The sequence below is a fragment of the Phascolarctos cinereus genome, unplaced genomic scaffold (assembly GCF_003287225.1).
Source record: "Phascolarctos cinereus isolate Bilbo 61053 unplaced genomic scaffold, phaCin_HiC Scaffold_726;HRSCAF=1367, whole genome shotgun sequence".
In the NCBI taxonomy this organism is placed as follows: Eukaryota; Metazoa; Chordata; class Mammalia; order Diprotodontia; family Phascolarctidae; genus Phascolarctos; species Phascolarctos cinereus.
Window position 1 is genome coordinate 340,227,173 of NW_027556098.1, and position 26,587 is coordinate 340,253,759.

Here is a 26,587-nt window from a genome sequence, read left to right on the forward strand (position 1 = left end):
ATTTCTTTATCCATTCCAGTTGAAGCTCCTTCTTCCATACCCCCCAGGCCTTGAGAAATTATTTTGTATTTACCATCTGTGCACACTTAGCTCAGAGACTGCTTTTGTTTCTCTTTTATTTCTAGCATTGGGCTCTGCACTTAGTAGGTGCTTAACAGATACTTTTTTAACTGAAATGAATTTAATTGATTCTAGGAGCCTCAAAAATGGTTCTTTTCTGGGGCTGGTGGAGCAGTCCCTGTAATCTCAGCTCCAGAGGGAGGTCCAAGCTGGTGGGTCAATTGAACTCAGGAGCTCTGAGCCGCAGTAGGGCTAAAGCCCATTTACTAAATCCAGCACCAATATAATGAGGTTCCAGCTGATGATCACCAGGCTATCCAAGAAAGGCAAACAGCCTCAGGTCAGAAAAACAGAGCTTTTCCTATTGATCTGTAGTGCAAGATTAGGCAATCTAGTCTCCGAAAAACAAAACAAAGATATTGGTAGTCTGGTGAAGCTTATGGGACCCCTTCTCAGAACATTTGTTAATGGTTAAAATAAAATGTATGGGATTACAAAGAAAACAAATTATACTAGAATAGTATATTTGTATGTATATATGTTCACAAATGTATATATACACAAATATATAACTTTATATGTACACATATTTAAAGTTCATGGGACCCAAGTTAAGAACTTTTGCTTGAGTCATTATAATCATTTTGTATATATATATATATATATATATATATATATATATAAATATGTAAATGTACATATATACACATTATATATACAAACACACGTATTTCAAGTTCATGGACCCTAAGTTAAGAACCCTTGCTTAAGGGTTATCATAATTTTATATAGATGTATTTTGTTGATCAGTTGGTCAGGCTCTTCTCGATCCATTTGGGATCTTGCCAAAGATACTGGAGCTGTTTGCCGTGCATGCATGCATGTATGTACGCATGCATATATGTATACATGCACGTATGACACATACACACAATGAAAGTTCACAGTTAAGAACCCTTGCTCAGGGACCGCTTTATGCCCAGGCATTCTGCTCCTTCTACAACAGTCCTGATCATGGGCTTGAACCTTCTGGGGTAGGAGGGGAGGACGTGCGTGTGTCCTTTCTTTTCACTCGTTTCTTGTCGCTCAGGACGAAGAGCTCTTCTGTTCTCAAACAAGAGTTTCGGCGACTAACAACAAACTCAGAACGGCAAGCATGCATCGCTAGCGTTCTCAGAGCGACCCCGTGACCAGGCTTTGCTGCTGGTGGGCGCCAGAGCTCGGGCCGGGTCAGCAGCCCCGTCTCTCTCTCGCGCTTGCTGACCGCCCCCTTTCGTCCCCTCGTTAGCTCGTGGGGAGGCCCGAGCTCAGCAGCACGTAGGCGCTCTGCTTCCGGGCCTCGCACATCGCAGTATCTCCCGGGCCGGGAGCTCGAGCTCGGCCTCTACCACCTTCCCCAGAGGGAGGGGTGTAGCAGCAGCTCCTTGCGGCCTTTTTGTTTTCCGTAGGGCTGCGGCTCTAAACTCTGCCTTGGCTCGGCGCCAGAAGGAGGAACTAGGGATACAAAATCAGGAGAATCACGTTGTCCTCCCAGTTCGCGCCTAAAACTAAATGTAACCTTGCCGCTCTCCTCCTCCCGCCCCGCTCCGCCTCCAACGATGGCCCCGCCCCGGGCGGGGGGAGGGAGACCTCGGAATAGACCCTTTCTCCCGCCATTTTTCGATTGCACAAGATTTTTTTCCGGGAACCGCAGAGCTAACCTCGTATCCAGGCCCAGCCGACCAAGCCGAAGGCTAATTAGTGCCTCGGGTGTGGGGGAGAGAGCCGGGCGGTTAATGTGCTTGAGTCTTCTGGGGAGAAGGTGATTAACATGCTCTCTCACAAGAAGAGGCCGGCCGAAGTTCACTGCGATCAGTGGGTGCTCGTTGCACCAGGTAAAGGACCCAAAAGCAGTCGCCGGCCCCCACCCACTTGGCCGGGGAGGGGAGGGCGGGCGGGGAAGCGGGCGCACGCGTGCGAGCTCGCGGTTTGTTTGCGCACCCCCTCCCCCATCCCCAGAAGCCAGGCCCCGGCCCCCACGCGACTGCGCGAGCTCCCCTGGGCGCGCGCGCTGCTCCCGGGCTTTCCCTTCCCGGGGATTCGTAGGGAAGTTTCCCGGGGAAAGGGGCGGAGCTTCAGCTCCTGCTGCCTGTGCCTTGTGCAATAGGGAATTCCCTCCTGGGTCACTTCCATAGGCATCTCAGTACTGAGCATCCCAAAGCTGGGAGTGGGGCCGGGAAGAGGGGAAATAGCTCTCCCAGAGCATCTGTGGGGGTCATCTGGGCACTCAGGAGAGATGCAGAGTTATTGCCCCCCGAGAATTATTGCTTCTTCGGCTCCCCTCTAGTTCAGTGCCAGGTTATAAGCATTTATTTTACTAAGGGCTTACAATAAGCATTTATTTACTATGGGTTGTGTTCTGAGAGCGGTGCTAAGGGCTCTGGGGGAGAGATACCGTCTGGTGAGACCCGGTGCCTGCCCTCAGGCTGCCTAAGGTCTGGTAATTTATTATGATTCAACGTAACCCTGGGCACCATTGCCTCAGTTTTGCAAAACGGTCGCCATGAGATGCGCCTTGGAAGCAACCATTGCTTTCAGTGTCCTTTTGTGCCGAAATGTTTCCCCTTTCATTGATGGAGAAGCAAGATGAATTACAGTTGGATCCTTCTTTGGTAACCATCTTTCCTCTTGCTTTATGCATGTTATTAGATTATTAAGACCAGAACTATGTCTAACCAAATCGAACCAAATTCAAATTTTGGTCTAGTTCGACCAACATTTATTAAGTGTTTACTTACCATGTGATCAGTGATGATGATGGTAACAGTAGTTGGCATTTATACAGCTCGTCCCAAGAGTCTTCAAGACATAGCTTACAACTGCACTAAGACTTTTAGGATACCGTGTATAGTACCTTCGGGTTTGCAGAGTGCTTCGAGTACACTGTTTCATTTGATCCTAGACACCCGCCCCAGGGTTAAGTACGGCTAGTATTCTTACACCCGTTTTACAGATCCTGAAACTTGAAGCCTAGAGAGCTTAAGCTTCAAGAGATGATGAAGTTGGCTCTTGCCCCTTTTTCCAAAGTAGGTACAAAACTGTTTCCTTTGCATTGATTCAGTAGCAATCAGATAATAGAGCTTTTGTAATCAAAATATTTCACAAGATTGTAGCTTTAGAGCTGGAAGGGACCTTAGAAGTAATCACTTCCACAACCTCATTTTACAAGTGAGGAAACTGATGTCTAGAAAGGTGAAGTAGCTATTTATATGTAGATATAGATAAATAGATAGATAGATAGATAGATAGATAGATAGATAGATAGATAGATAGATAGATAGATATAGATATAGCCAAAATATTTGTTGGGTGCTGTTGATATAGATAGTACTTAAAAAAAATAAGGAAGTGAAAAACTGGACTTGTCTTTTGATTTCCTCTTTTTATTGAGGGGAGGAGAGAAAAGGGTGGGTTTCCTTTCTTGAAAAACCCTTTAGGCTGTAGAAAGGCCTCAAAATAACGGGGGCAATGTTAAAGACTTTATTTTGTTGGCTTTGTGTTTTAACTTCTTTGAGATAGATTCCCTTGTCTCTGGTTGCACTTCAGGGTTTTTAGAAGTCTAGAGTGGTTTGCTTGAAAATACCCCTTTTTAATGAAGTCCTCTTATTCTGGGTTTGAACTAGCAGGCTGGAAATGCCTATTGACTTGAAAAATAAGGAAAAGATCCACCACTTTAGCTTTGACATGAAGACCTGTGCTTCTGGTGGGGCTAGGATTAGAATTGTTTAAAATAGCTGAGATTAGTAATGTCCACAGGAGTACAGTGAGGTAGGCATTCCTTTCAATGTCCCATTCTTCCAGACCTTTAGCAGTTACCCAGTGCTTTAAGATGGGGTTGAGGTTGGAAGGATATAGTCTGGCTGGCTTTGTGGAGAGAACAAGCAAGTGGAATTGTGAAGGGAGGTTTGAAAATACTGGCTGGAAGTCAAAAGTGTTTTTGCTCTTTTGTGGGATGGCAGTTTTAATGGTATAACGTCTAATGAGAGGGAAACAGGCTGCTCACTGTATTTAGTTTAGAGATTCAACCTCAGTAAGTGCCATCTATTCTTGCAGTAAATTTAAGTTGGTGATAAAGTAGTTGGCAAAAACCCAGGAGATGGAAACATTTTCTACGGTAGGTGGTGAAAAAGTTTGCATGATAAAGAAGCAATCTGACAACTGTTTTTGTAAGATTATATAGAACAGAGCACATGGGGTGGGGAGGAGACAGTAGAAATTTGTGGATATTCAAATATTTGATGTGAAATTTAATAATTTGATTTAGGTCAAGTCTTTCAAGAGCTTCACATTTGAAAGATTCATCCTCCCTTTTGCCTCAGTCATGTCAATTATTAAAAATTTAAATATGGGAATGCTAATTGGTGGAGCTGAGAATACATTTGTTAATTCTTAAATGTGTAACATTTAGGTGTAGGAGACTCAGTTTCAGGTTTTAGTCAAAATACTCATTTTTTTCCATAGCATAGTGAATAGAGTGAAAAGCCAGGAATATCTGGGTTCATGTATCTGCTCTGACACATCCTGCCTATGTGGAATCAGCAATGTTGAATGGGAATGCTAAGTTGTACGTAAGGATCCCAGTTGGCTCCGTTCTTAGAAAACTACATATTAACATCTATATTCTGTTGTATTTTTATTTTGTTAAATTTTTCCAATTACATTTTGATCTGGCTCTGGACACACCTGGAAGTGGGAGCTACCTGTTTGTCACCACTGACGAAAGCAACTCTTTGAGTAAAACTAAATTGTAAAATGGTGCGCCCCCCCCCCGTGCCCTGTTATAGGGATTTTTCCCCTAGTTCCCATTACCAAATCCATCCTCTATCCCCAGGCTGAAATACTATCATGCTTTCTTTGGGCACAGGGATCAGATAAAGTAAACAAACACGGACCTAGGCCACCGGGGCTTAATATACCCCTTAAAGACAAGGGCTTTTTCATAGCCCTTTAAAAAGAAAAGAATAAAGAAACTTTCTCCATAGGCACAGTTTGATTTATGTTTTAAAGAGGGGTTCAGTTTGATTTGTGTTAACTCTTTGGGAAAGCTGTTAAAGGAGCAGATGAGGAAATTTTGTTGCCAGATCAGAGTTCTGTCCATATTTGAATAAGGCTAATTTATTCGGTCTCCCAGCCCAGCTTTTACTGCCATCTACAGGCTTCTGAGACCCACTTCACAGTTAAAGATCTGGTGCTCCCTTGGTATGGTTTGAGGATCAGCTAGTCAGAATCGGAGTTTGTCATTTCCCCGACGTTTAGCTCTTACTAATGACTGGCCAAAATAGAGCGTAGTTAATAATAAGTGAATAATAACGCAGCACCTTCTAAGACCGATCCCAGGAAAAGTGGGTTAGTGTTTTCCTGTGGATGTGGGGATGTGATAAATTAACTGAGGAAAGAAAAAGACACTTTTGACCAAGTGTGCACTGTAGCTACAATGAAGTTTATTTTTAAATTGCTGTAAAATTTAATAGAATTACCTTGTTGAATGAAGCAGGCTGTACTAATTAATGAAAAATTTATGCAAAGCACCTATCCTCTTATGAATTAATCAGCCCAGCCCAGTTACTGAAAAATATCATTAGAGACAGGAAACAGAAATGTAAATAGAATTAGAAAGAAGCGAATTAGAAATGCAAATATTTAAGTTACTGAAACTCAACAGATAGTCATCCATTTACATCTTTGCATATAATTTCAAAGCAAATCAAAGACTACTACATAATATTTCTGATTTCTGAAAGCTTTAAGTTCTAGAAAGACTTTCATTACTACAACTCCATGAAGTAAGTAGTTGGAGTGGTCTTATCCCCACTTGACAGATGGAATTTGAGGCTGTCTCATTTTCAGAAAATGTTTGCCCCTGGACTCAGACTCTCAGTCTTGTGTCCTTCCACTATGTCAGGCTGAATTACATTAACAAGTAAATTTCTTTAAAAATATCTCTAGGGTTTCTGCTATTTGGAAGACTCTCCAAGGGGATACAAGTATCTTTTTCCTTCAGGTTTTTAATGTCTAATTGGGCACACAAGACATAGGTGAAGATAATGTTACATGTAATAACCTATTAGAAGATACTTGTGATATTCAGGCTTTGAGAAATTTGACTTTATGCAGAGAAAGATAGCAGATGAGTTTCCCCTGCTTATAGGAAGAATCAGTAATACTTTTTGCTTTGACTGGCCCCAGATATTTCCTCAAGTTATCCAGGGCCCACTGGACAATTTCCAGCTACGTATGCCCACCAGCAAATGGGTCCGTTTCCATAATGGATTGTCATATCTGCACTACTAGGAATGTAGCTGAAGTTTTCCATCCTTCTTTGCTGCTCTTGCTCCTCTAGAGATAACAGATGTTTGGGTCATGTTTATTATAGTTTCCCATGGGGTGCATCTTCAACTGCTAACAGCTGGAGCTCGTTGGTACAGACCTGAGTTCGGATGGTAAAACTTAGAGCCTTCCTGGGTCATAGGGTCATAGATACAGTTACATATCATAGATTCATCGAGGTTGAGCTGGGAACTTCTCTCATCTCTGGTAGAGATGAAGCCACTGTGCCTTTTAAAATCCATAGAATATCAGCAATAGAAAGTACTTTAAGTACTAGTCTAGTTCCATCTGCCTTTTTGTTAATACGCCGACATGTGCAGATCCACCTCAGCAGAGAGAAGTGGTCAATGTTCAGTGATTAAAAATAGCTGTTACAGATGTTGGTTGCACAGCTATAGACACTCACTCAGGTCAGATAAGCTAAGTAAATCTGTTAGAGTGAATGGAGCTTTAGTGTAGAGCCTTAAAGAAGAATTTTAAAATTAATTTGTCTTTACTGTAAGATGTTTTTTTTTTAACATAAGTTTGTTCTCTTGGGGAATGCTGAAAACTTAGCACATTTTTTTTTCCAAAGTGAGATAGTTAACTCTTCAGGGAGCAGCAGTGAGTATACTCTAGTGAGAATAACAATGACCTGAGAATCCCGACTTTGCTATTGGTTAGGCCACTAACCAAAAGTAAACTCAAGCAAATGCTTGCTTAGTGCCTCTATGCCTCAGTTTTTCCATTTGTAAAGTAGAAGTAATAACAGAGCCTCCTTTCCTCTGGTGATGTCATGCAAATAGACTAGAGTAATAAGTATGAAAGCAATTTGAAAGAGTTTTTTAAAATTCTGTGTATACTTACATATGTCCTTGTTGTCTCCACTGTTTAAATGTTAAATTCTTGGCTGATAGGATTGTTTTATTCAGTATATTTGTGTTCCCCAGAGACAGGCACACAGTAGAAATTTAATAAATAATTGTGGGGCAGTTAGGTGGAACAGTGGATAGTGCCAGTCCTGGAGTCAGGAAGACTCATTTTCCTGGGTTCAAATCTGTCTCAGACACTTACCAGCTGTGTGATCCTGGGCAAATCACTTAACCTGTTTGCCTCAATTTTCTCATCTATAAAATGAGCTGCAGAAGGAAAACCATTCTAGTAACTTTGCCAAGAAAACCACAAATGGGGTCACAGAGTGGAATATAACTGAAAACTGAACAACAATAATTGGTTGATTAAACTGATAAAATATCTTACATGTGTTCCTTTAAAATACATTCTAGTTGACAGGAAGGCAGTGTGGGAGTTGGACAGAGGTCTGGAATTGTAGTCAGAGGATTTGGTTACAAATCTTAGGTTCAGATCCTGACTTTACTACTTATTTTACTGCCTTGCCACTCTGCTCAACTCTAAAATGATGGTGTTGGCCTAGATGACTGCAGAGCTCTCTTCTCTTAGTATTATGAACCTATCAATCAAATTTTAGAGAAGCTTACTTTCCTTTTTTTGGGAAAAAAAAAGATCTAAAAGAAACACCCCCCTTAAAAATTTAATAATAAATTTACCCAATTTGTTGGAAAGAAAGAGGTACTGTAGACCTAATTAACTTTTCAGTGATCCTAAAAAGCACAATGGTCTTCAACTTTCCCAAGCAAACATTTAGAATCCTAAAGCGGGTTTGATTGGTGGTGGTGTTCTTTGTAAAAATTGATACTTTTGTGTAAAATATGTCCAAGTGATGAAGGCATCTCTTTGCCTTTAAAAGTGACCAGTTTGTTATGATGGATTGGGGATTAAGATTACTGTTTGTGGCAATCAACCGAGAGAAAATTCAATTCTAGGACTGTTTTTAGATAAGTTTTGAATAATTATGCTAACTTTCTTCAACAGTTTCAGTTACTCTTTAGTAGAGTATAGGTGGCAGTGTGGAAGTCTTTGATTCTTTAAGGATTGAGCACACTCAGGTTTTCCACGTGAAGCCTGATTCTGGCTCTGTTTCTCTGTTGCCTTTTTAGTGGGTTGACCTTCCTCTGATGGCCACTCTGGCTGTCTGTCTCTATGTTTGACTGTGCTCTGTGGTTGATTGACTAATCATCTGCCAGTTGGTGTAATCAGACAGTTCCTGGAACCTGATCTTTTGTCCTGCTAGTCATTATTCAAAAGGGATTGGGACATTTATGAGTTAGAACTAATAATTCTCACATTGTCTTTTTTTTCCCCTCAAGGCAGAAAAGATTATAGGAAAGAAAGATGAATAGTGATTATAAAAGTCTTGATTTTGAGGGAGGAAAAGTAGGAGCTGTATGTGCAGTATTTGATCCCCACCCTCTCACCGTAATAAAATTTCACCTTTTAGTTTAAAAATTAAATTAAACACACATTAAGAAAATAACTTATTCGCTGCTTTCCAGAGCTGAGGCATAAGAAAACATGTGATCACTAGGATGTGATTTTTTCTTTCTTTCTTTCTTTTTTTTTTGGAGAGTATGTGTCTTTTATATTTGCTTTATCTCTACTCTCGTTGCCACTACTTAGTATAGGTACTCAGCACCTGGGTTGCCAATTTAGTCTTCTTATTGTTCCCAGAACCCACTTTGTATTACTGTATCTATATATTATCTGTGTCCTTGTCTGTATGTGTTTTGTTGTTGTTGAGTCATCTAGTCGTGTCCAGCTCTTTGTGACCTCCATGGACCATAGCACACCAGGCTCTTCTATCTTCTACTATCTCCTGAAATCTGTACAAGTTTATCTTCATTGCTTCCATGACACAGTCTCTCCATCTCATCCTCTGCCATTCCCTTTTCCTTTTGCCTTCAATCTTCATCAGGATCTTTTCCATTGAATCCTGTCTTCTCATTATATGGCCAAAGTATTAAGCTTCAGTTTCACTATTTGACTTTCCAGTGTGTAGTCTGAATTAATTTCTTAAGGATTGACTTATTTTATCTCCTTGCTGTTCAAGAGACACTCAAAAAATCTTCTCTAGCACCACAGTTTGAAAGTATTGATTGTGTGGCGCTCAGCTTTTCTTATACTCCAACTCTCACAGCCACACATTGCTACTAGAAAAACCATAGCTATGACTATACAGACCTTTATTGCCAAGGTGACCTCTCTGCTTTTTAGTGTGCTGTCCAGATTTGCTTTACCTTTCCTTCCAGAGCGAGCATCTTTTAACTTCATGGCAGCAGTCACTATCTGCAGTGATCTTTGCAGTGAATATAAAATCTGACACTGCTTCCATTTCTTCTCCCTCTATTTGCCAAGAAGGTTTCATACTAGTTGGCATGATCTTAGTCTTTTTTTTAATGTTCAGCTTCAAGACAGCTTTTACACTCTCCTTTTTCACCCTTATCAAGAGACTTCTTAATACTTCTTTACTTTCTGCCATCAGAGTGGTATCATTCACATATCTGAGATTGTTGATATTTTCCCCATCAATCTTAATTCTGGTTTTTGATTCATCCAACCTGGAATTTTGCATGGCATACTCTATGAATTAGGTAAGGTGACAATATACAGCCTTGTATTCCCTTTCCAATCTTAAATCAATCAGTTGTTCCATGTTTGGTTCTAACTATTGCTTCTTGACTTTCATATGGTTTCCTCAGGAGACAAGTAAGATAGATGATCACCTGGTACTCCTGTCTGTTTGAACACTTGCCATATCTTGTTGTGATCCACACAGTCAAAAGGCTTTATTTAGTGTAGTTAATGAAGCAGAAGTAGATGTTTGTGTTTTTTTTTTTTTCCTGGAACTCCCTTGCTTTCTCCATAATCTAGGGAATGTTGGCAATTTGGTCTCTAGTTCCTCTGCCTCTTCGAAAACCAGCTTTCTCTTCTGATAATTCTGAGTTCATATATTGCTGAAGCCTAGGTTGCAGAAGCTTAAGCATAACCTTGCTGGCATGTGAAATGACTTCAATTGTTCTATATCTATTTCTATTTCCCGCTTTACTCTAGTACCATTACCAATATCTTATCCTTGCCAGAAAGAAAGCTTTTCTAATTCCGTTTCTGCCTGTCTAAGCCCAACTCATTGTCCAAGGCACAGGTTAGGTTCTACTTATTGCATGGAATTTCTCCTGACTACACTGGTCCTTTTTGCTTTCCTCTGGATTCCTGTATTATTACCACACATATTTGTCACGTAATCATGCATACAAGTGCGTACTTTATTATGCTTCAAGGATCTGAGATTTCTTTGGTTTGAGTGCTAACTTTACTGATGAAAACTGTAATTGCTTTATGATTTAGTACATAATTTTCATGAGTTTTGTGGTAAAAACAAAAGCAAAAAACATTCATCACGTGGAACCTCAGTGGATAGAACCCTGGACTTGAAGTCAGGAATACCCAAGTTCAAATCTAGCCCTAGACACTAACTAGCTGTGTGACCCTAGGCAAGTTACCCAATCTGTGGCTGTCTTAGTCTCCTTATCTGTAAAATGGAGTTAAGAATAGCACCTAGTTCCCAAGTTTGTTGTAGGAATAAAATGAGATATTATTTGCAAAGCATTTTGCAAACTTTAAAGCATTATATGAATTCTATTATTATTGGTATAATTATAATTGTGATGAATTTCTTAAATCTTAAGCTAGTTATAGTGCAGACACAGAGGCTGTTACTGGGCTATAAAAATACAGAGTGAGAGAGGAGTAAAAGATAGGGTGACTAGGAGGGTAGGAAGGAGCCAAGTTGCGAAAAGCTATACATGTTAAGTCAGGTCAACAGGAATTTATCAAGCACTTACTATGTGCTAGGGATATGGGGGAAAAAAAGGCAAAAACAGATCTTGCTGTCAAGGAGCTCAGTGTAACATGGAGGTAACACGACATGGATGATGAATCAGCCAAAGCATATGAAGAATAGTCAGGTTGGAAGAGAACCAGGAGAGAGAACAATATCACAAAATCCCCGAGAGGAGAGAACCTCCAGGAGGATGTTCCATAATGCCAGATACTGCAGAGATGTCAAGGGGGATAGGAGATTAGAACAGGCTGATACATTTGGCAATTAGAGATTGTTAGTAAATTTGAAAAGAGCAGTGTCAGTTGAATAAGTTTAGAAGTCAGATTGTAGGAGATTAAGAAGAAAGTAATAGCAGAGGAGTGAAGGCATCAAATGACTTTTTTGAGGAAATTGGCTGAGAAGGGGAAGACTGATCTTGGACAGTAGTTAGTTGGGATGATAGAATTTAGTAAAGGGTTTTGTTGTTTTTTAATGAGAGAGACTTGGACATATTTGTTTAGGCATCAGGGAAGGAAGTAGTAGATTAGAAAAGGGCTGATAATAGTTGGGTAAATCAGCTGAAAAAGACAGGAAGAAATGGAATTGAAGGTGGATGGGTTGACCTTGATGGAGAAAAAGGCTGCTACATTGTTAGAGAAGATAATAAATAAGTTAGTAGAGAGTGATGTCATGGAGTTGTGAGATGAGGAGGAAGGGTTGTCATGTGAGAAGGAGGGGAGAAGAAGTTCTTGGCAAATATTTTCTTTTTTTTTTTGGCAAGTACGTAGGGAAGCCCTAAGCTGAGTCCATTGATCTAGGGGGTGCCATTTGAGGTTATAGAAGGGAAGACGTTTGGTATAGCCATTGTGGAAGGTGTGATAGAGAATCAATTAAGAACTCGTAAAAAGTTGAAAAAACAAATACTTTGCTTCGTTGAGGGCCCAGTTGAGATTAGATAATATAAATTTATATAGTTGATAAAGTTTTCCTGGTTGTGAAACTTTATCTCTGTTCACACAAAAACAAAAACAAAACAGTTGTGCAAGACCAGCTAACTACATGCAATAGTCAGCACCTGTAATTCACTCTCTCTCTCTGCCTGAGAGGAGGGAGATGTATTTTGTCATCTGCTTTCTGGAAGCAGTATTGGTCATGACCTTTAAAATTGAAGTTAGCCTTTTATTGTTGTTTTTATTTATATTTTTAGTCATTTTGCATATTCTGCTATATCTGCTTACTTCTCTTTTCTTCAATTTGTGCAAGTCTTAACATATTTCTCTGAAATCTTGATGTTCATAATTTATTATTATATAGTATTCCATCACAGCCATATACAGTTATCCCTTTCAGGATCTGGAAAATCCAAGTAAAATGTTTTGTCCCTCCCTTCATAACAGAGAAGAAGCCTGAATTATTATAGTATTAAAAGATAAAATATGCTGATATTATATAATACTACACATGTATTTTATCCATTTCTGAATTTCTAAACTTTTTCTGTGTCACCTGCTGGCCTTTGTGTGTTATCTTCAGCTTCTGCAAAACTCCCCCAAAATTCTCATTTAATTTCTTATGCTGACCCACGATATATCACAGCTACGAAGGGGAAGGTCATTAGGTGGAAGGGATAACTGAACTGTATTTCTCAGTCATTCCCCAGTCAATGAATGCTCACTCTCTTTCCAGTTTTTTTGCCACCACACCCAAAAAAATGTTGCCATGTATTTGGTATAGATGGAATCTTTCTGTCTTTGATCTTCTTGAGGCGCAACACTGAATTTTCCTTGAAGCTAAATCCTGTTAACATAGTTTTGAGTTCCCTCACCATCCTGGTTGTTCTCTGTATCCTCTGATCTATCAGTGACTCTTCTAAATTGTGGAACTTGTAAAGTAGTCCAGATGTGAGCTGACCTAGGATTTAGAATCCTAGGTTTTTAAAAAGGAGAGAAGTTAAAAATTCTTATAGATCAACTCCCTTAGACTCTGCCATACTTAGTCATTCATCTGACATAGGTAAGGTTTTACCTTATTTTTAAACTTCTTCAAAGATCTCATTTCTTTCTTGCTCACTTCATTCCTTCATATTACAGTTTAATAAGCTAATTTCTTTCTAAAGTATTTGATTTCCTTTTTAAAGGAAAATGGCAGATGACTTCTTTCAAATTATGATTGTGAATAACTTCTGATGTAACTGTGTTATTTTTTATGTTACTTGGAGATTGCATTCATACAATACTATTTTGTTCTTATGCATGATTAAAAAATCAGGTTTTTAAAATTTCTTAAAATTTTTAAAAAAATGTTATTATGAGTACTTGATGTTTCATTTGCCTAAATGTATAGTATGTGCTTAATGAGTTTTACCTTAGGAGGCTTAAATGAGTATGTGAACAAATGATTATATGTGATTTTAGCTCGGGCAAAGGGCCCTAAATTTATAAACATGTTTTTAAACGTGTGGTTTACACAAAACAGTCCCAGATAAATAAGCTGTGATATGGACTGGCAGATAAGGATTTTAAATGTTTCTTAACAGAAATGAAAACCTTTGCTTGCTGAATTGAAAAATATTTAGGTTTGCGCAGCTCTTTGCAAGTCACTGTAAAAATACTGATAGATTTGCTTTTAAGTTATTTTGGCAAAATTGAACTTTTATCAAGAGACTGAAAAAACAACTAAATTACTCTTGTTTGAAAGTCTTATACAGGCAGTTTTATTTTTATTTTTTTATGTCAAATATTCAGGTTTTTCTCCATTAGCATGCATGTATAGGAATGTGTTAGTAGGAATTTATTCTGAATTTTAGAGGACTGGAGATTTCTGGCTTCTATTTTCAGATGTTCCATTAAATTTGCTTGTTTAACTTACTTTCTTATTGGGTTTTGGTTCCTGCCCAGGGACTACTTATTGGGTAAAATAATATGGGATGCCTGGGTAAAAGGTGATATGTGTGGCAAGAATCCAATATTCTGCCCAAACAGGATAGGATCTGGTGCCTATTTTCTTTCTCGCCAGTGCGGCTGACCAGGGTACTGACAAAATCTAGCAGCATCAGGCAAGCCAGATTCGGGGGTGGCCAAGGTTCTAGCCAGAATGAAAACTTTTCACATGAGGAAACTTTTAAACCAGGTCTCATATCTTACGCTAGATTGTTGTGGCATTTTTTAGGATGTCTTTATCTCAGTGTTCTTGAATCTTTTAGTCCTTCATTGTTTTTGTTTGTTTGTTTTTATAAACAGTTTTTGAATCTCTTAAGTGTTTGGTTTACCTGACTACCTCGGTGCTCTTAAAACCTTTTATTCCTCGTGTTTCTGCCTTTATTTCAGTACTTATTAATATTTTGCTCCAGCAGAACTAAAATAATTCAGAGAAAGAGTAAGGCATTGAGACGTAGAGTAGGGTTAGAAAGCAAAAATTAGAATCTTGAGCATTCTATTTTCTTTTCTTTTCTTTTTTTTTTTTTTTTTGGCAATTGAGGTTAAGTGACTTGCCCAGGGTCACACAGCTAGTAAGTGTCAAGTATTGGGTCTGAGGCTGGATTTGAACGCAGGTACTCCTGACTTCAGGGCTGGTGTTTTATCCACTGCACCACCTGGTTGCCCCTTGAGCATTCTATTTCAAGGAAGACATAATTGATCATAGAGAAGTTTCGTGGCTAAGAAGTTAAAATTATTGCAGACATAAGTAAATGCCCATATAAATATTAAAAAAGACATAAAGATATAGGACTCAGTGGTCCTTTATTTCTTTAAGGATCATCTTGTAATTGAATCTGTACAAGTCTCTTGTGTATTTTTTGATTGATTACATACTGTAATATTTGATCACAGATACTCTTCTGGGGGAAATCTACATCTCTGGGGCTTATTGCAAGATCTTTTATTATATAAAATTAATCAATAAACATATTAAGGCCAGGAGCCAATTTCTGTGGGATTTTTTAAATCAATTTATTTCCTTTCTAATTCTTAATATTTCCTCTTTTGTGCTTACTTTAGGTTTTTTTGTTGCATTTCTGATTTTTTAAAAAGCATATTCAGTTCATTAATCTTCACTTTTCTATTTTGTTAATATGTTTATAAGGTTGTAATTTTTGACCCAAGGACTGCTTTAGCTATATTCCAGAACTTTTCTTATTTTGTTTCATCATCATTTTCTTTTGTATAGTTATTAATCATTTCTATGATTTGTTCTTAGATTTACTCATTATTTAGGATTTCATTGTCAATTTTCCATTTGGATTTGTGAGCAGTTTTTATTGCATTATGATCAGGAAAGGAAGCACTTACTGTTCTTGCCTTTTTACATTTATTTGCAATATCTCTTTGCCTGAGTACGTGGTCAGTTTTTGTAAAAGTTTCATGTGATCATGAGAAATACACATATTCTTTTGCTGTCTCATTTGAAAGATGCCACAAATCTGTTAAATCAAGTTTCTCCAGCTATTAGTTCAATCCTATACGTTCCCTTTTGTTTATATTTCTGTTAGATTTATCCAAAACTGAGAGAAGGATATTGAAGTCTCTTGTCACTGTTGTATTACTTCCTATGTCTTCTTGAAGTTCAGATAAATGTTTCCTTTATGATTGTGGATACTAAGATATTTGGAACATATAAACTTATTACTGATATTCATTTGTTATCTATGGTTCCTTTCAGTATAATATAGTTTCCTTATTTTTACCTTTTCATTTTTTGAATGTTTGTTTTTACCTTGTCATATAGCATGATTGCAACTCCTGCAACTCCGTTTTATTTTGTGTATGTCTTTGTTTTTTAAATATGTTTCTTATAAGCAACAGATTGTAGCATTTTTTTTTAGCCAGTCTCACTTATTGGATTGTTTAATCCTTTTACGTTTAAAGTTATGAGAATTAAGTTTTTATTTTCCTCCACCTGTCTCTAATATCATTTATTTTCAAGTTATGATCTCCCCCTTCCCTGCTGTAAACAAAGTAATGTGTTCCTTCACTTATTTTACCTTAGTCTTTTTTAAGGTGTCACTGTTCCCCTAATCCCCTCTTCTTATTTGTTACCCCTTTCCCTTTAGAGTTTTGCTTATTAGTTCCTTTTTTCCTACTGTTTTTTAATCTTATTCTCTAATTCTCTGCTTTTCCCCCCTTCTATCAAGTAGATTTCCCCTTTCTCCTTCTCTTGAGCTAGTCCTATTTATTAGTTTTTAGAATTTTATTTTTGTACCACTTTCCAAAAAAGATTTCTCTAACTCTCTGCCTCAAGTGACTTTAGAGTGGTCAGTACTGGCTCCAGCTAGATGCTGTTGTGCTCTTTCCCTCAGGTTTAGTGATGTGCTGCACAGCCTCCCCTTGCTGCCACCCTTACACACACACACACACACACACACACACACACACACACACACACACACCACACACACACACACACACACACACACACACACACACAGTGTCTTATCCTAGTGTTCTCTTGCTCGCTCTCTCACTTCTCTGTCCTGGCACCATCACTTCAGAGCTTTGACCCACTGGTTGTCCACTGCAGCACTGGCTGTTCAGAGAGCTGCTGTGCTGCTGCTCTGGAGTTGTCTGTCCCAGCACTGGTGCTACAGGGCTGCAGCCCACAAGCAGGCTTTTGCTTGTGAAGGGCTGCAGCAATTCTGTCTGTTGGAGCTAGGGCAGTCTGGAGCTGGGGTGGCACTGGAAAGGAGAGGAAATGGGGTGTGAAGGTGGGTTTTATTGCAACTCTGTCAGGTCCTTGAGTCTGCTATTACAGCCTCTTTCTTAGTGTGGGAAGTGGGGCAGGGGTGTTAAGTGAGCTCAATGTCAGTAAGTGTCAGTTCATGGGTTTTTCTTTTTAAACTTTCTTTTGGATTTTGGGTATCCTAGACTATGGAGACAGCTTAAGTTGTTTTATCTTTGGCACATAATTTATCTTTTGAAGAGATTTGAATGGTCATGGGAATCAGAGAAAAGGTCTGTTCCTCCTTATTATTCTTGTGAGTTGGAAATCTATAAGTAATCTTTTAGGAGAATGCGTGCCTACATTTTTTCAATGTTTGAGTTTCCAAAGTACTTTGACAATTTTTTCTAGAATGCTTTTTAAAGTAGGGAATGGGGGATAGGAAATATACCTACTATGGAAACAAGTGGGTACTATTTCCTACTAGGAAATAAATGCCTACTATGTTCTAGGCACTATGCTAAGTGTTTTTTATATATATAATTTCATTTGATCTTTGGAACATGAAAGGATGGATATACTTCATGCCTAATGATCTTAGAAATAAATAATTTATCTTTGACTGAATTCTACTGTATTTATAGGGCCAGTGCTGCATGTCTCTATTGTTGTGGGTGAGATAGGGATCCATCTGATGTGCGCCATCAGCATTTCCTCATCTCTTTCAAATTTGCTAGTCTAGAATGTCTACTTTGTTTTCAACCAAGTGAGCAAGATTTTTTCCTGTCCCTTTTTCCTGTGTGTGTTACACACACACACACACACACACACTCACACTCACACACACATACACACCCCTACACACCCCTCCTCTTGGTTTTTACCCTATGTTATTTCAGAAAAACTCATAAGCTTTGGGGAAGAGTATTGTTGTTGTTTTCTGTTTGCTTGTTTTTTGTTCGTTTTTGTCTTTACCAGTTATACAGGGAAGAGTTCTTACTTTGGAACTTTTTTCCTCTCTGAAAATACTGTGCCTCATATGGTCTTTAAAGGAGTGAAGAATCCCTGAAGCAAGCAAAATGACCCAGATCAGTTTGATGGCAGCACTGATACTTTGGGAAAGGAGAAAGCATATACTTATTACTTAAATTAACATTCCTGGAAGCTACATATGTAACTTGAGGCCTACGCTGATTTCTCTTGCATGCATTATATGAGTGTGCCCTTATATTTCCAGCACAGTATCGCAGTGATCAGGTTAGAGGAAAGCACATGTCTGAATCCATTTTAATGACTAGAGAAGGCTTGAATCAAAATGTAACCCTGATCTGCTTTGGTGTGAGTGACTGCAATAAACACAATAACAATCATCTTAAAAATAAAGGGGAGGTGGAGTCATATATCTTATTTTCATTGGAACTTTCTTCAGGAATCTGAAAATCCTCTGTGTGTTGTTTGAAAAGAAAATGAACTGTTCTGGGGGAGATTTTGCTTTTTCTTCTCTCGCAGTTGGCATGTTTTCTGAGCTAATCTTACATGTGCCAAAAATCAGACAGCGTCATGAGCAAATGGCCAGGGCTGCCAAGCCATAAGGATCCTTGGCAGAGGTGGCAGCCAGCACCGAAGAGCTCCAGTGACTCTTAACGTTTACATGAGACGGAGAAACTCAGGAGAGGGATGAGGGACCTGCCAAATTGAAGAATTTGAGCTTTCATTAATTGATAAATACATTCATATCAGAGTGAACTGGGAAACAACCCCAAACTGTATTCTTTTGAAGAAGAGTTACGCTTACACGAAAAATACCACTTTTGAGAAGGGACCATAGAGTTGAGAATCAAACCTATGTTTTATTTTCTGTACTTGGGTATAAATTATATTTCTGCCTTCTTAAGTCTCAAGATACTGAAGCTTCCTGTGATATGCAACTGAAGGGGTGGGGGCATAGTGGATGGCTTAGTGGGTAAGCAGTCAAGGATATCTGGGTTAAGATCTCACTTCTGATACTTCCCAGCTGTGACTATGGACAACCGCTTAGCCTCTTCTGTAAAAAGGGGTTGATAGTACCTGTAAAACTTACCTGATAGTTCTTTGGTAGTCTGATGAGGTCTGTGGACCCTTTCTCAGAATAATATTTTTAAATGCATAAATATAAAATAATCCATCAGTGAACATTTATTAAGTGCCTACTGTGTGCCAGGCACTGTGCCAAACACTGGATAGGACTACAGAGGAAACCAATTATATTGGAATACAGTTTATGATATTATGTATGTGTATGTTTGCATGTATATATGTGTAGATATACACATATGTGTAGATATATGTAGATATACACATAGGTGTTTATATGTATAGATATATGTAGATATACACATATGTGTTTATATGTATATGTATACCTACACACACACACACACACATATATATATACACACACACACACACACACACACACACACACACACACACACACACACGAAAATTCATGGACCCCAGGTTAGGAATTGCTGCCTTATAGGGGTTGTTGTAGGGCTCACGTGGATTGTATATGTGTATATGTGTGTGTGTGTGTGTGTATGTATATGTATGTGTGTGTGTCTACTTTCTATGCATCTATGTATGTATGTGTCTGTCTCTTACTCTGCATACTTCAGAGTCCTTGAGGGCCAGGGCTGGGATGTATATCAGTAACAAGTTTGGGATGTTGGTGTTAGAGGAAAGTAGCCAGTAGCCATGTCAGGACAGGTTTTAACACTGGAGAGCTTTTGAGCTGTGGTTTTTGGAGTGAGGTGAATGCAGGAAATGAGAGTCAGGCTGTACAAAATGGAATTTCACATTTGTTTCTCACTTGACACAGTTGTGATCCTCATTACACACACACACACACACACATTGTCATTAAAATTCTTGTGTCAAGAAAAATAGTCATCCATTTGTCTAGTTTTTCCTCCCCTCAGTTCCAGTGTGTTGGTGTTCTAAAAAGGTAGCAGATTGAAGATTGGGCACTGCTAAGCATGGCTGCTGGAGAGTGAAATATAGAACAGTGGAAGATAAGAGACATTTACAACTACAGCTTTACAGAGAGCTCAGTCAGAGAGGTAGCAATCCTTTTGCGTCTTCGGAAACGGTTACAGTACAAGCTAGATGTAGGGATTCAGAACTTTGAGAATGAAACAATCAGGTCATTTGCAGTTACTGATGTATCAGTTTCTCCATTATTAAAAGAAAAACATTGAATCTAGCTTGTTTTCCTTTTGTAAGAGAAAAAGTCTAAGATGAGTTCTTAAACTTTTTTTGTGTGTTCATGGACCCCTTTTGGCAGCCTGGTGAAGCCTATGGACTCCTTTTTGGAATAATGTCTTTAAAAGCGTAAAATAAAATACATAGAATTACCAAGGAAACCAATTATAAAAAAATAGTTATTGAAAGATTATATTGTCATATCAAAGGGTATGATTATATGATTGTAACATAATTATAAAAGTCACAATTATAAGAACTTTTTCTTGAAAGTTTATGAACCCTAGGTTAAGAACCTCTGTGATTCTAAGAAGAGTCAGTATAAAGCTCACTTCTTTCAGAAATGCACAATTACACATCATTTGCCCAGTACTGCAGATTTTTCAGATTACTGGAATTAGGCTTGTTATTCCATATATATATACATACATACATATATACATGTATACTGGAATTAGGCTTGAAATTGTTCATTAATTCAGCCATTTTGAGACATATTTTTCTAGAGTGTACTTTACAAAATTCTTTGCTTTCTGACAAATAAATCGTCTTCCAAGAGTTCATCCATTTTTTTTTAACTGATGAAAATATGGAGCCATTTCCCTCCCAGAAACAATTAGTAAGATTCTATTCCTTACAAACCTACAAATGTCTGTTTAACTAGTAATATACCTAGAAGATGCCAAGTTCAGTACACTTTCCTCTATGATGCCTCTCAGCCTCTGTAGTGAATAATATCACTATGGGAAAATGCATTAACCATTCCAACTCAGGCTAGGAACTAGTCTCTATTCTTCCTTCTCCCAAACTTACCCACTGTCCTTTTAGGGCGAGCCTCAGCTATGAGACACTGATACTGGCTGGCCCCTCTGGTGTAGAACAGAGCTTGTAGTACAGTGTGTATTAGAAAGAAGGGTAGGAGCAGCAGATGAGATAGACTGGATAGAAAAGGGTGTTGTCGATGTCTGTTGGAGGAAGAAGGGATGCTTCACTTGTTTCTCTTGGACCACAGTAGTGTTCTACTTTTCAGATGGAAACATTCTATCACAGGAGCTGTGGCCAGAGCTGTGGCTCCAGATGGTTTTGGGGCTAGTGATAGAGTACCCAGGCACTCTGGAGTCCTTGGCAGTAACAGGAGCTAACACCATAGCACCCAACCTTATACAAAGGAATTTGGGGGTAGGGTATGAAATGTTCATAGATTGATTTAAATTTTTTTTCCTGCAAGAAAGGTAATGATGAGGCTTACTGCAGTGGTATTTTTTATAGTCCTTTAAGATTTTGGTAAGAATGGTTATGTTAAACTGCAAGCCCTGTACTTCTTGGGGGTGTTGAGTTCTTTGGTGGTTTTTTGGATGTAGTTTCATCAGCTAATACCCTTAGGGATGGATGGATTAATGAATATGTCTGTCTTTTAGCAGGAAATATTGCCAGGATTCTTTTGACAGCTGGTTCGTTTTTACTTTGTTCCCTTTATCTTTTGTTATGACATTTGTCTAACCTCCAAGCCCTAAGAAAGAGTTTTTCTCCCTTCCCCCCAGCATTTTGGGAAGGGGTGAGTGGGATCAGGACTCTTATCAAGCAGTTAAGTGCATATCCCAAGGTTAAAAGAGGAATTTAAGATTTAAAAATTTTTATGTACTTTAACTTGTTTGCTCTTATCTTATTTCTGACTTGGACAAAGTTCATATGGGGGATGCTGTTGTGATAGTGGAGAAATTAAGGTTATAATCACCAGCCTTTTAGTAGCATGCTTGTGTACAGTCTTCTCTAAACATTTAAAAGTATTTCTACAAAGTAAAGGTAATTTTCCCAGATGTAAAATTGAGTTGCCAAATGGCCATTTTTATTGAGTCTCTTTGTCATGTGATGCTGCTAGACGCTAATTTCTACTTTATTGTGACAGTAGTATTTACTTCTTTCTTAACATTAAAAAGAAAACTCTGCCCAGTGTCTTTTGTGATGGTTGCAAAATGATCTTTTATCAAGATCTCTTTTGTGTTACCATTTTTTAAAATTAAATTCAGCAAACATTAAGTGCCCACTGTGTTTAAGGCACTATGCTAAGATGTTGACCACACAGAACCACCACCATCCCCTCCAAAAAAATGAAACTATCCCATCCCTGAGGATGGAGCTTATTAACAATTAAATACAAGGTAATTTGAGGAAGGACAGAGCACTTTTATGGCAATAGATTTAGTTTATATCAGTGAGGACCCCACCCCTGTAGTCCCTGGACACCTGGCAAGGAGAAAGCCTCAGTAAGAGGGGAGAGTCAGCTAAACAGGGAAGGGCCTTTTCCCACAGTCAGTTCTTTGTCCTCACCTGGCTGGCCTGCAAGTTTGGTTTTTGCCATTTCTTTGGTTTTGTGTCTCTTGTTGTTTTACTTCTGGAATGTCCCTGTCTGTCTCCAGGCTTTTAAATAGGTGAACTTTTGTCTAAGCAATAAATGCATTTTTCAGGAAGTAGAAAAACTGCTGATAAAAGGTTTAAAAATCCTGATTTTGCACACTGAGTCCAGGACACCAGCTTTCCCTTTTCTGACTCAGGCCTTATATCAAAAGGCAGATTTGGAGGCAGAAGTGGGGGGAGGCCTCTTTTAATTATGCTGTCTCTCCTACATGAATTGTGCTTTTAATCAATCCATACTAAAGAGAGAGGGGAGAGAGGAAGGGGAGTAAGAAGAGAGGAAAAATAGAAAAGAAGAGAAGACAAGAGACAGAAAGAGATAAAGAGATAGGAGAAAGAGACAGAGAGAAACACAGGAAGACATAAATAGAGAGGGGGAAGGAGAGGGAAAGAGGGAAGAGACATAGGGGCAGAAAGACAGAGACAGAGGGAGAAAGAGACAGAGAGGAGGGAGAGAGGGGGAGAGAGAGAGAGAGAGAGAGAGAGAGAGAGAGAGAGAGAGAGAGAGAGAGAGAGAGAGAGAGAGAGAGAATGAGAGAGAGAATGAGAGAGAGAGAGAGAGAGAGAGAGAGAGAGAGAGAGAGAGAGAGAGAGAGAGAGAATATGATAATGTTTTGCTTTCCCTTTCCCAGCTGCTCCAGGGGTTAGCCCTGCTTTGAAAAAATCAAAGATTTCATCTCTAGTTTATAGGTACTTTAACCCCAGGGTTGTCAGTAAACATATCCCAGTTCTACATTTAGGATGAGGATGATGGGGATGATAATGATGATGACTGCCATTTAAATTGTATTTGCAGAGTGCCTTACATACACTATGCCAGGGATGCAGTACCTGTGGCCTTCTAGGTCCTTGGGCTCAGCCTTTTGACCGAGTCCCAGTTTTATAGAACAAATCCTTTTCTTCAGGGGATTTGTTCTGTGAAGCTTGGATTCCGTCAAAGGACTGCACTTGAGGGCCACGTGTGGCCTCCAGGCTGCAGGTTGCCCACCCTTGCACTATGCCATTTGATCCTAGCAACAGCCTTGTAAGGTGAGATGTGTTCCTTGTCCCAGTGTTATAGATGAGGAAACTGAGTCTGAGAGAACAGATTTGTTCACAGTCTCGCAGCTGGTGTATGTCTGAAGCAGGATTCAGACTGATCCGGCACTCTATCCAGGTTCAAACACCCCCTTCCCCCTGCCTCATTCCCCTATACTCAATTCCCCCTCCCACCCCCAAAAAATTGTCTGGCTCTGTGAAAGAAAATAAAATGCTGTTGCAGGTTATGCAGTGAAATGATCTTGAAAAGATTGAGTGTAAACTGAAGCATTTACAGTGCACTAAGAGGCACTTGCTATTAAAAAGAATTCCATCCTAAATCATTCAGTCAAGCAAAGAATCATTTCGTAAATGGTCACTCTTTATTTGAGGTATCAGTGCCTTGTGCAGAGAGCTACTTGCCTCACTGTGAGGGTACTGAGCTTAATAATATATAAGATTCTGTCTTACATAGTATAATGGCATCTAATCCAGTGCATTCAGTAAATTTTACCTGGATGGAGAATCATAGAGATATTTTAGAGCTGGGAAGGAGAGGCCTTTGAAGTCAGTTTAGGGGAAGGGAATCTTCCAACCTGAATGGCTTTTGAAGATCCTGGTTGTTGGACCAAATTGGTGGGTCTTGTTAGTCAGAAAGGTCAGTCTGGTTGGGAATCCTGTTAGAAAATTTCTAAAATTCACATTGCTTTTGCCTAATTCCTGCTGGTTTTTTTTTTTACTAATCTGTAAGAACAGGCATGAGAATTTAAAAATTTTGAGAAGTATAATATTGAAGTAATACAAAACAAAGTAGTTATGAGTAGTTTTTGGGGGGGCAGAGAGGAGTTGTTTGCTTCTGTTTTTGTGTTTTGGGGAATGAGTGTGGAAGAAAATTGAAAAATATGTAATTTAAAAGTTTTTGCTTCTATAGCTCCAAAGCAGGGCAACTGGATAGAGTGCCAGGCTTGGAGTCAGGAAGATTTGTCTTCTTGAGTTCAAATCTGGCCTTAGACACTTGCTAGCTGTGTGAACCTGGGCAAGTCACTTAATCCTGTTTACCTCAGTTTCCTCATTTGTAAAATGAGCTGGAGAAAGAAGTGGCAAGCTACTCAGTATCTCTGCCAAGAAAACCTCAAATGGCGTCACGAAGAGTCAGACACAACTGAAATGACTGAACAACAACAAAAATATAGCACCGAAGACATGCCAGGAACACATAAATATTTTATATAACAATATGTCAAAAATGATAATATTTGACAAATTTTTGGAATATTTAGAGAAGTGAAGTCTGGGGAAGAGAACAGAAACCATTTTTCTATCTTCCCCCGCACCCTCTCCATTTTAGTAGCTTTATTAAAATCCAGTGTAGTTCTCAGAGAAAATTTTTTCCCTCTGAAATTTTTTGAATTTTTTTCTATATCAATTCATCTCTAAATAGAAATAACCAAACTGCTTATGAGGTAGATGTCCTTCCTAGATACTAGTTCATCATTTTAAAAAGCACCCCAAAAGGTGCCTTAAAACATGGAAGACAGATGAAAACCACCTAGTTTTGTTCACCATACGTTCTTTGGCCTCACTAAAGCTTTGGCAGCCTTGTAATTGAAAAGCATTTCTTTTTCAAGGAGTCTGTGTTTTGCAGATTGGCTCATCGTACACCCTGTGGAGCTATCTTTAACGGTGGTGTAGCTAGGTGGCAAAGTGGATAGAGTGCCAGGCCTCAAATCAGAAAGACTCATCTTCCTGAGTTCAAATCTGGCTTCAAACATTTCCTAGTTGTGTGACCCTGGGCAAGTCATTTAACCCTTTTTGCCTTAGTTTCCTCATCTGTAAGGAGATGAGGAAGGAAATAGCAAACCACTCCAGTATCTTTGCTAAGAAAACCCCCAAAAGGTGTAACAAAGAATTGGACACAACTGAAAATGTCTCAACAAGGACAGCATTACCCCCAGCGCCTGGTAAAGCACTTTACACATAATAATTTGTTGTTTGTATTCAGGAAATTAGGTGAGGTATGTGAAATGGGCAGCATAAAATGGTTCCCTTAAGTTTATAAGTTCATTATTCCTTTTCAGAATCTGTTACTGATCTTCCAGGAAAGACTGAAAATGGACCTGTGTTTACAAGACTGCATAACCCACGTACAGGCAAGTCATCTTGTGTGTTGGTGTGGGGCTTATTTTCCACGATGTAAATGATCGTCTGAGTTTTGTTTTTGCTTTTTGTTCCCCCCCCCGCCCCAAACAAAAATGTAGGTGTTTGTGTACGTGCAGGACTTCACTTCTTCCTTTCCGAGAATAACCTTTAAAATTAAGATGGTAACACCAGTGTGAAAGAAACATGCCAGAGATTTTCCTGGTCACGCCAGCTAGTTCACTCAGTGTAAACAATTCTGATTTCTTCTTATAATTTTAATCAGTGAAACTGTTCTTTCATCAGAAATATTGGCAGCACAAAAAAGTAGTAAGTTTGACTTCTTTTAAATGCATTAATTTTCTTTGGGATCCTTAGGCCAACTTTTCTTAGGGTAGTATCCAAAGTTAGTCTTCATTCATATTCATCTTACGCTATAAAAGTAAAATAAACAATCAAAGGGAAAAGAGAAGGTTTCACTTGACGTGCCAGGTTTTTTAGTATTTTCATTTTTAGCTCTCTTTTTCCTATTTTACTCAGCCCAAAGAATAGTATCTTTTTTCTTGTCAGTAGATGATGATCTACCTTGAATTAAAAACATATTGTAGGGATAGAGAGAAATGTATTCTATGGAGGAAATTTCATTATAATTGCAAATCCAGTGCACTTTCTGTATTATTAGTATCTTAAATATTCTTAAAATTTTACAATCATATTATGTGTAGTAAAATTACGCTAATTTAATCTTAAGTGATTTATCAGAGAACTATGAATGAGGATGGTGTTTTATGAAATTCATTTTCTATGTCTGGTATTATTTTTCTGTTAAGTTATGTAGGTTTCTTAAGACAATTTTATGGTAATTCAGAAGCAATAGATGCTTTCTTTATTTCTTGAAATAGCATTTAGTTAGAAAGGTGGCCAGCAATTCTGTGAAGCAACAAAAAGGGAAAAATGGTACGCTTTCTAAGTAAAAGCACG

At 38.7% G+C, this 26,587-nt stretch overlaps 1 protein-coding gene across 2 annotated transcripts in view; it reads left to right on the forward strand.

Moving 5' to 3' along the window:
- Window positions 1–1,661: 1,661 nt before the first annotated feature.
- Window positions 1,662–26,587, forward strand: part of RNASEH2B (ribonuclease H2 subunit B) — an 81,136-nt gene continuing 56,210 nt past the window's right edge. The window contains exons 1-2 of one of the 2 annotated variants that reach the window (XM_020969959.2): window positions 1,662–1,934; window positions 25,549–25,620. In XM_020969959.2, the coding sequence (XP_020825618.1) occupies window positions 1,871–1,934; window positions 25,549–25,620 (136 nt within the window). In that variant the 5' untranslated portion in view covers window positions 1,662–1,870. The remainder of the gene's footprint in view (window positions 1,935–25,548; window positions 25,621–26,587) is intronic. The other variant, XM_020969958.2, reaches the window with a different exon arrangement.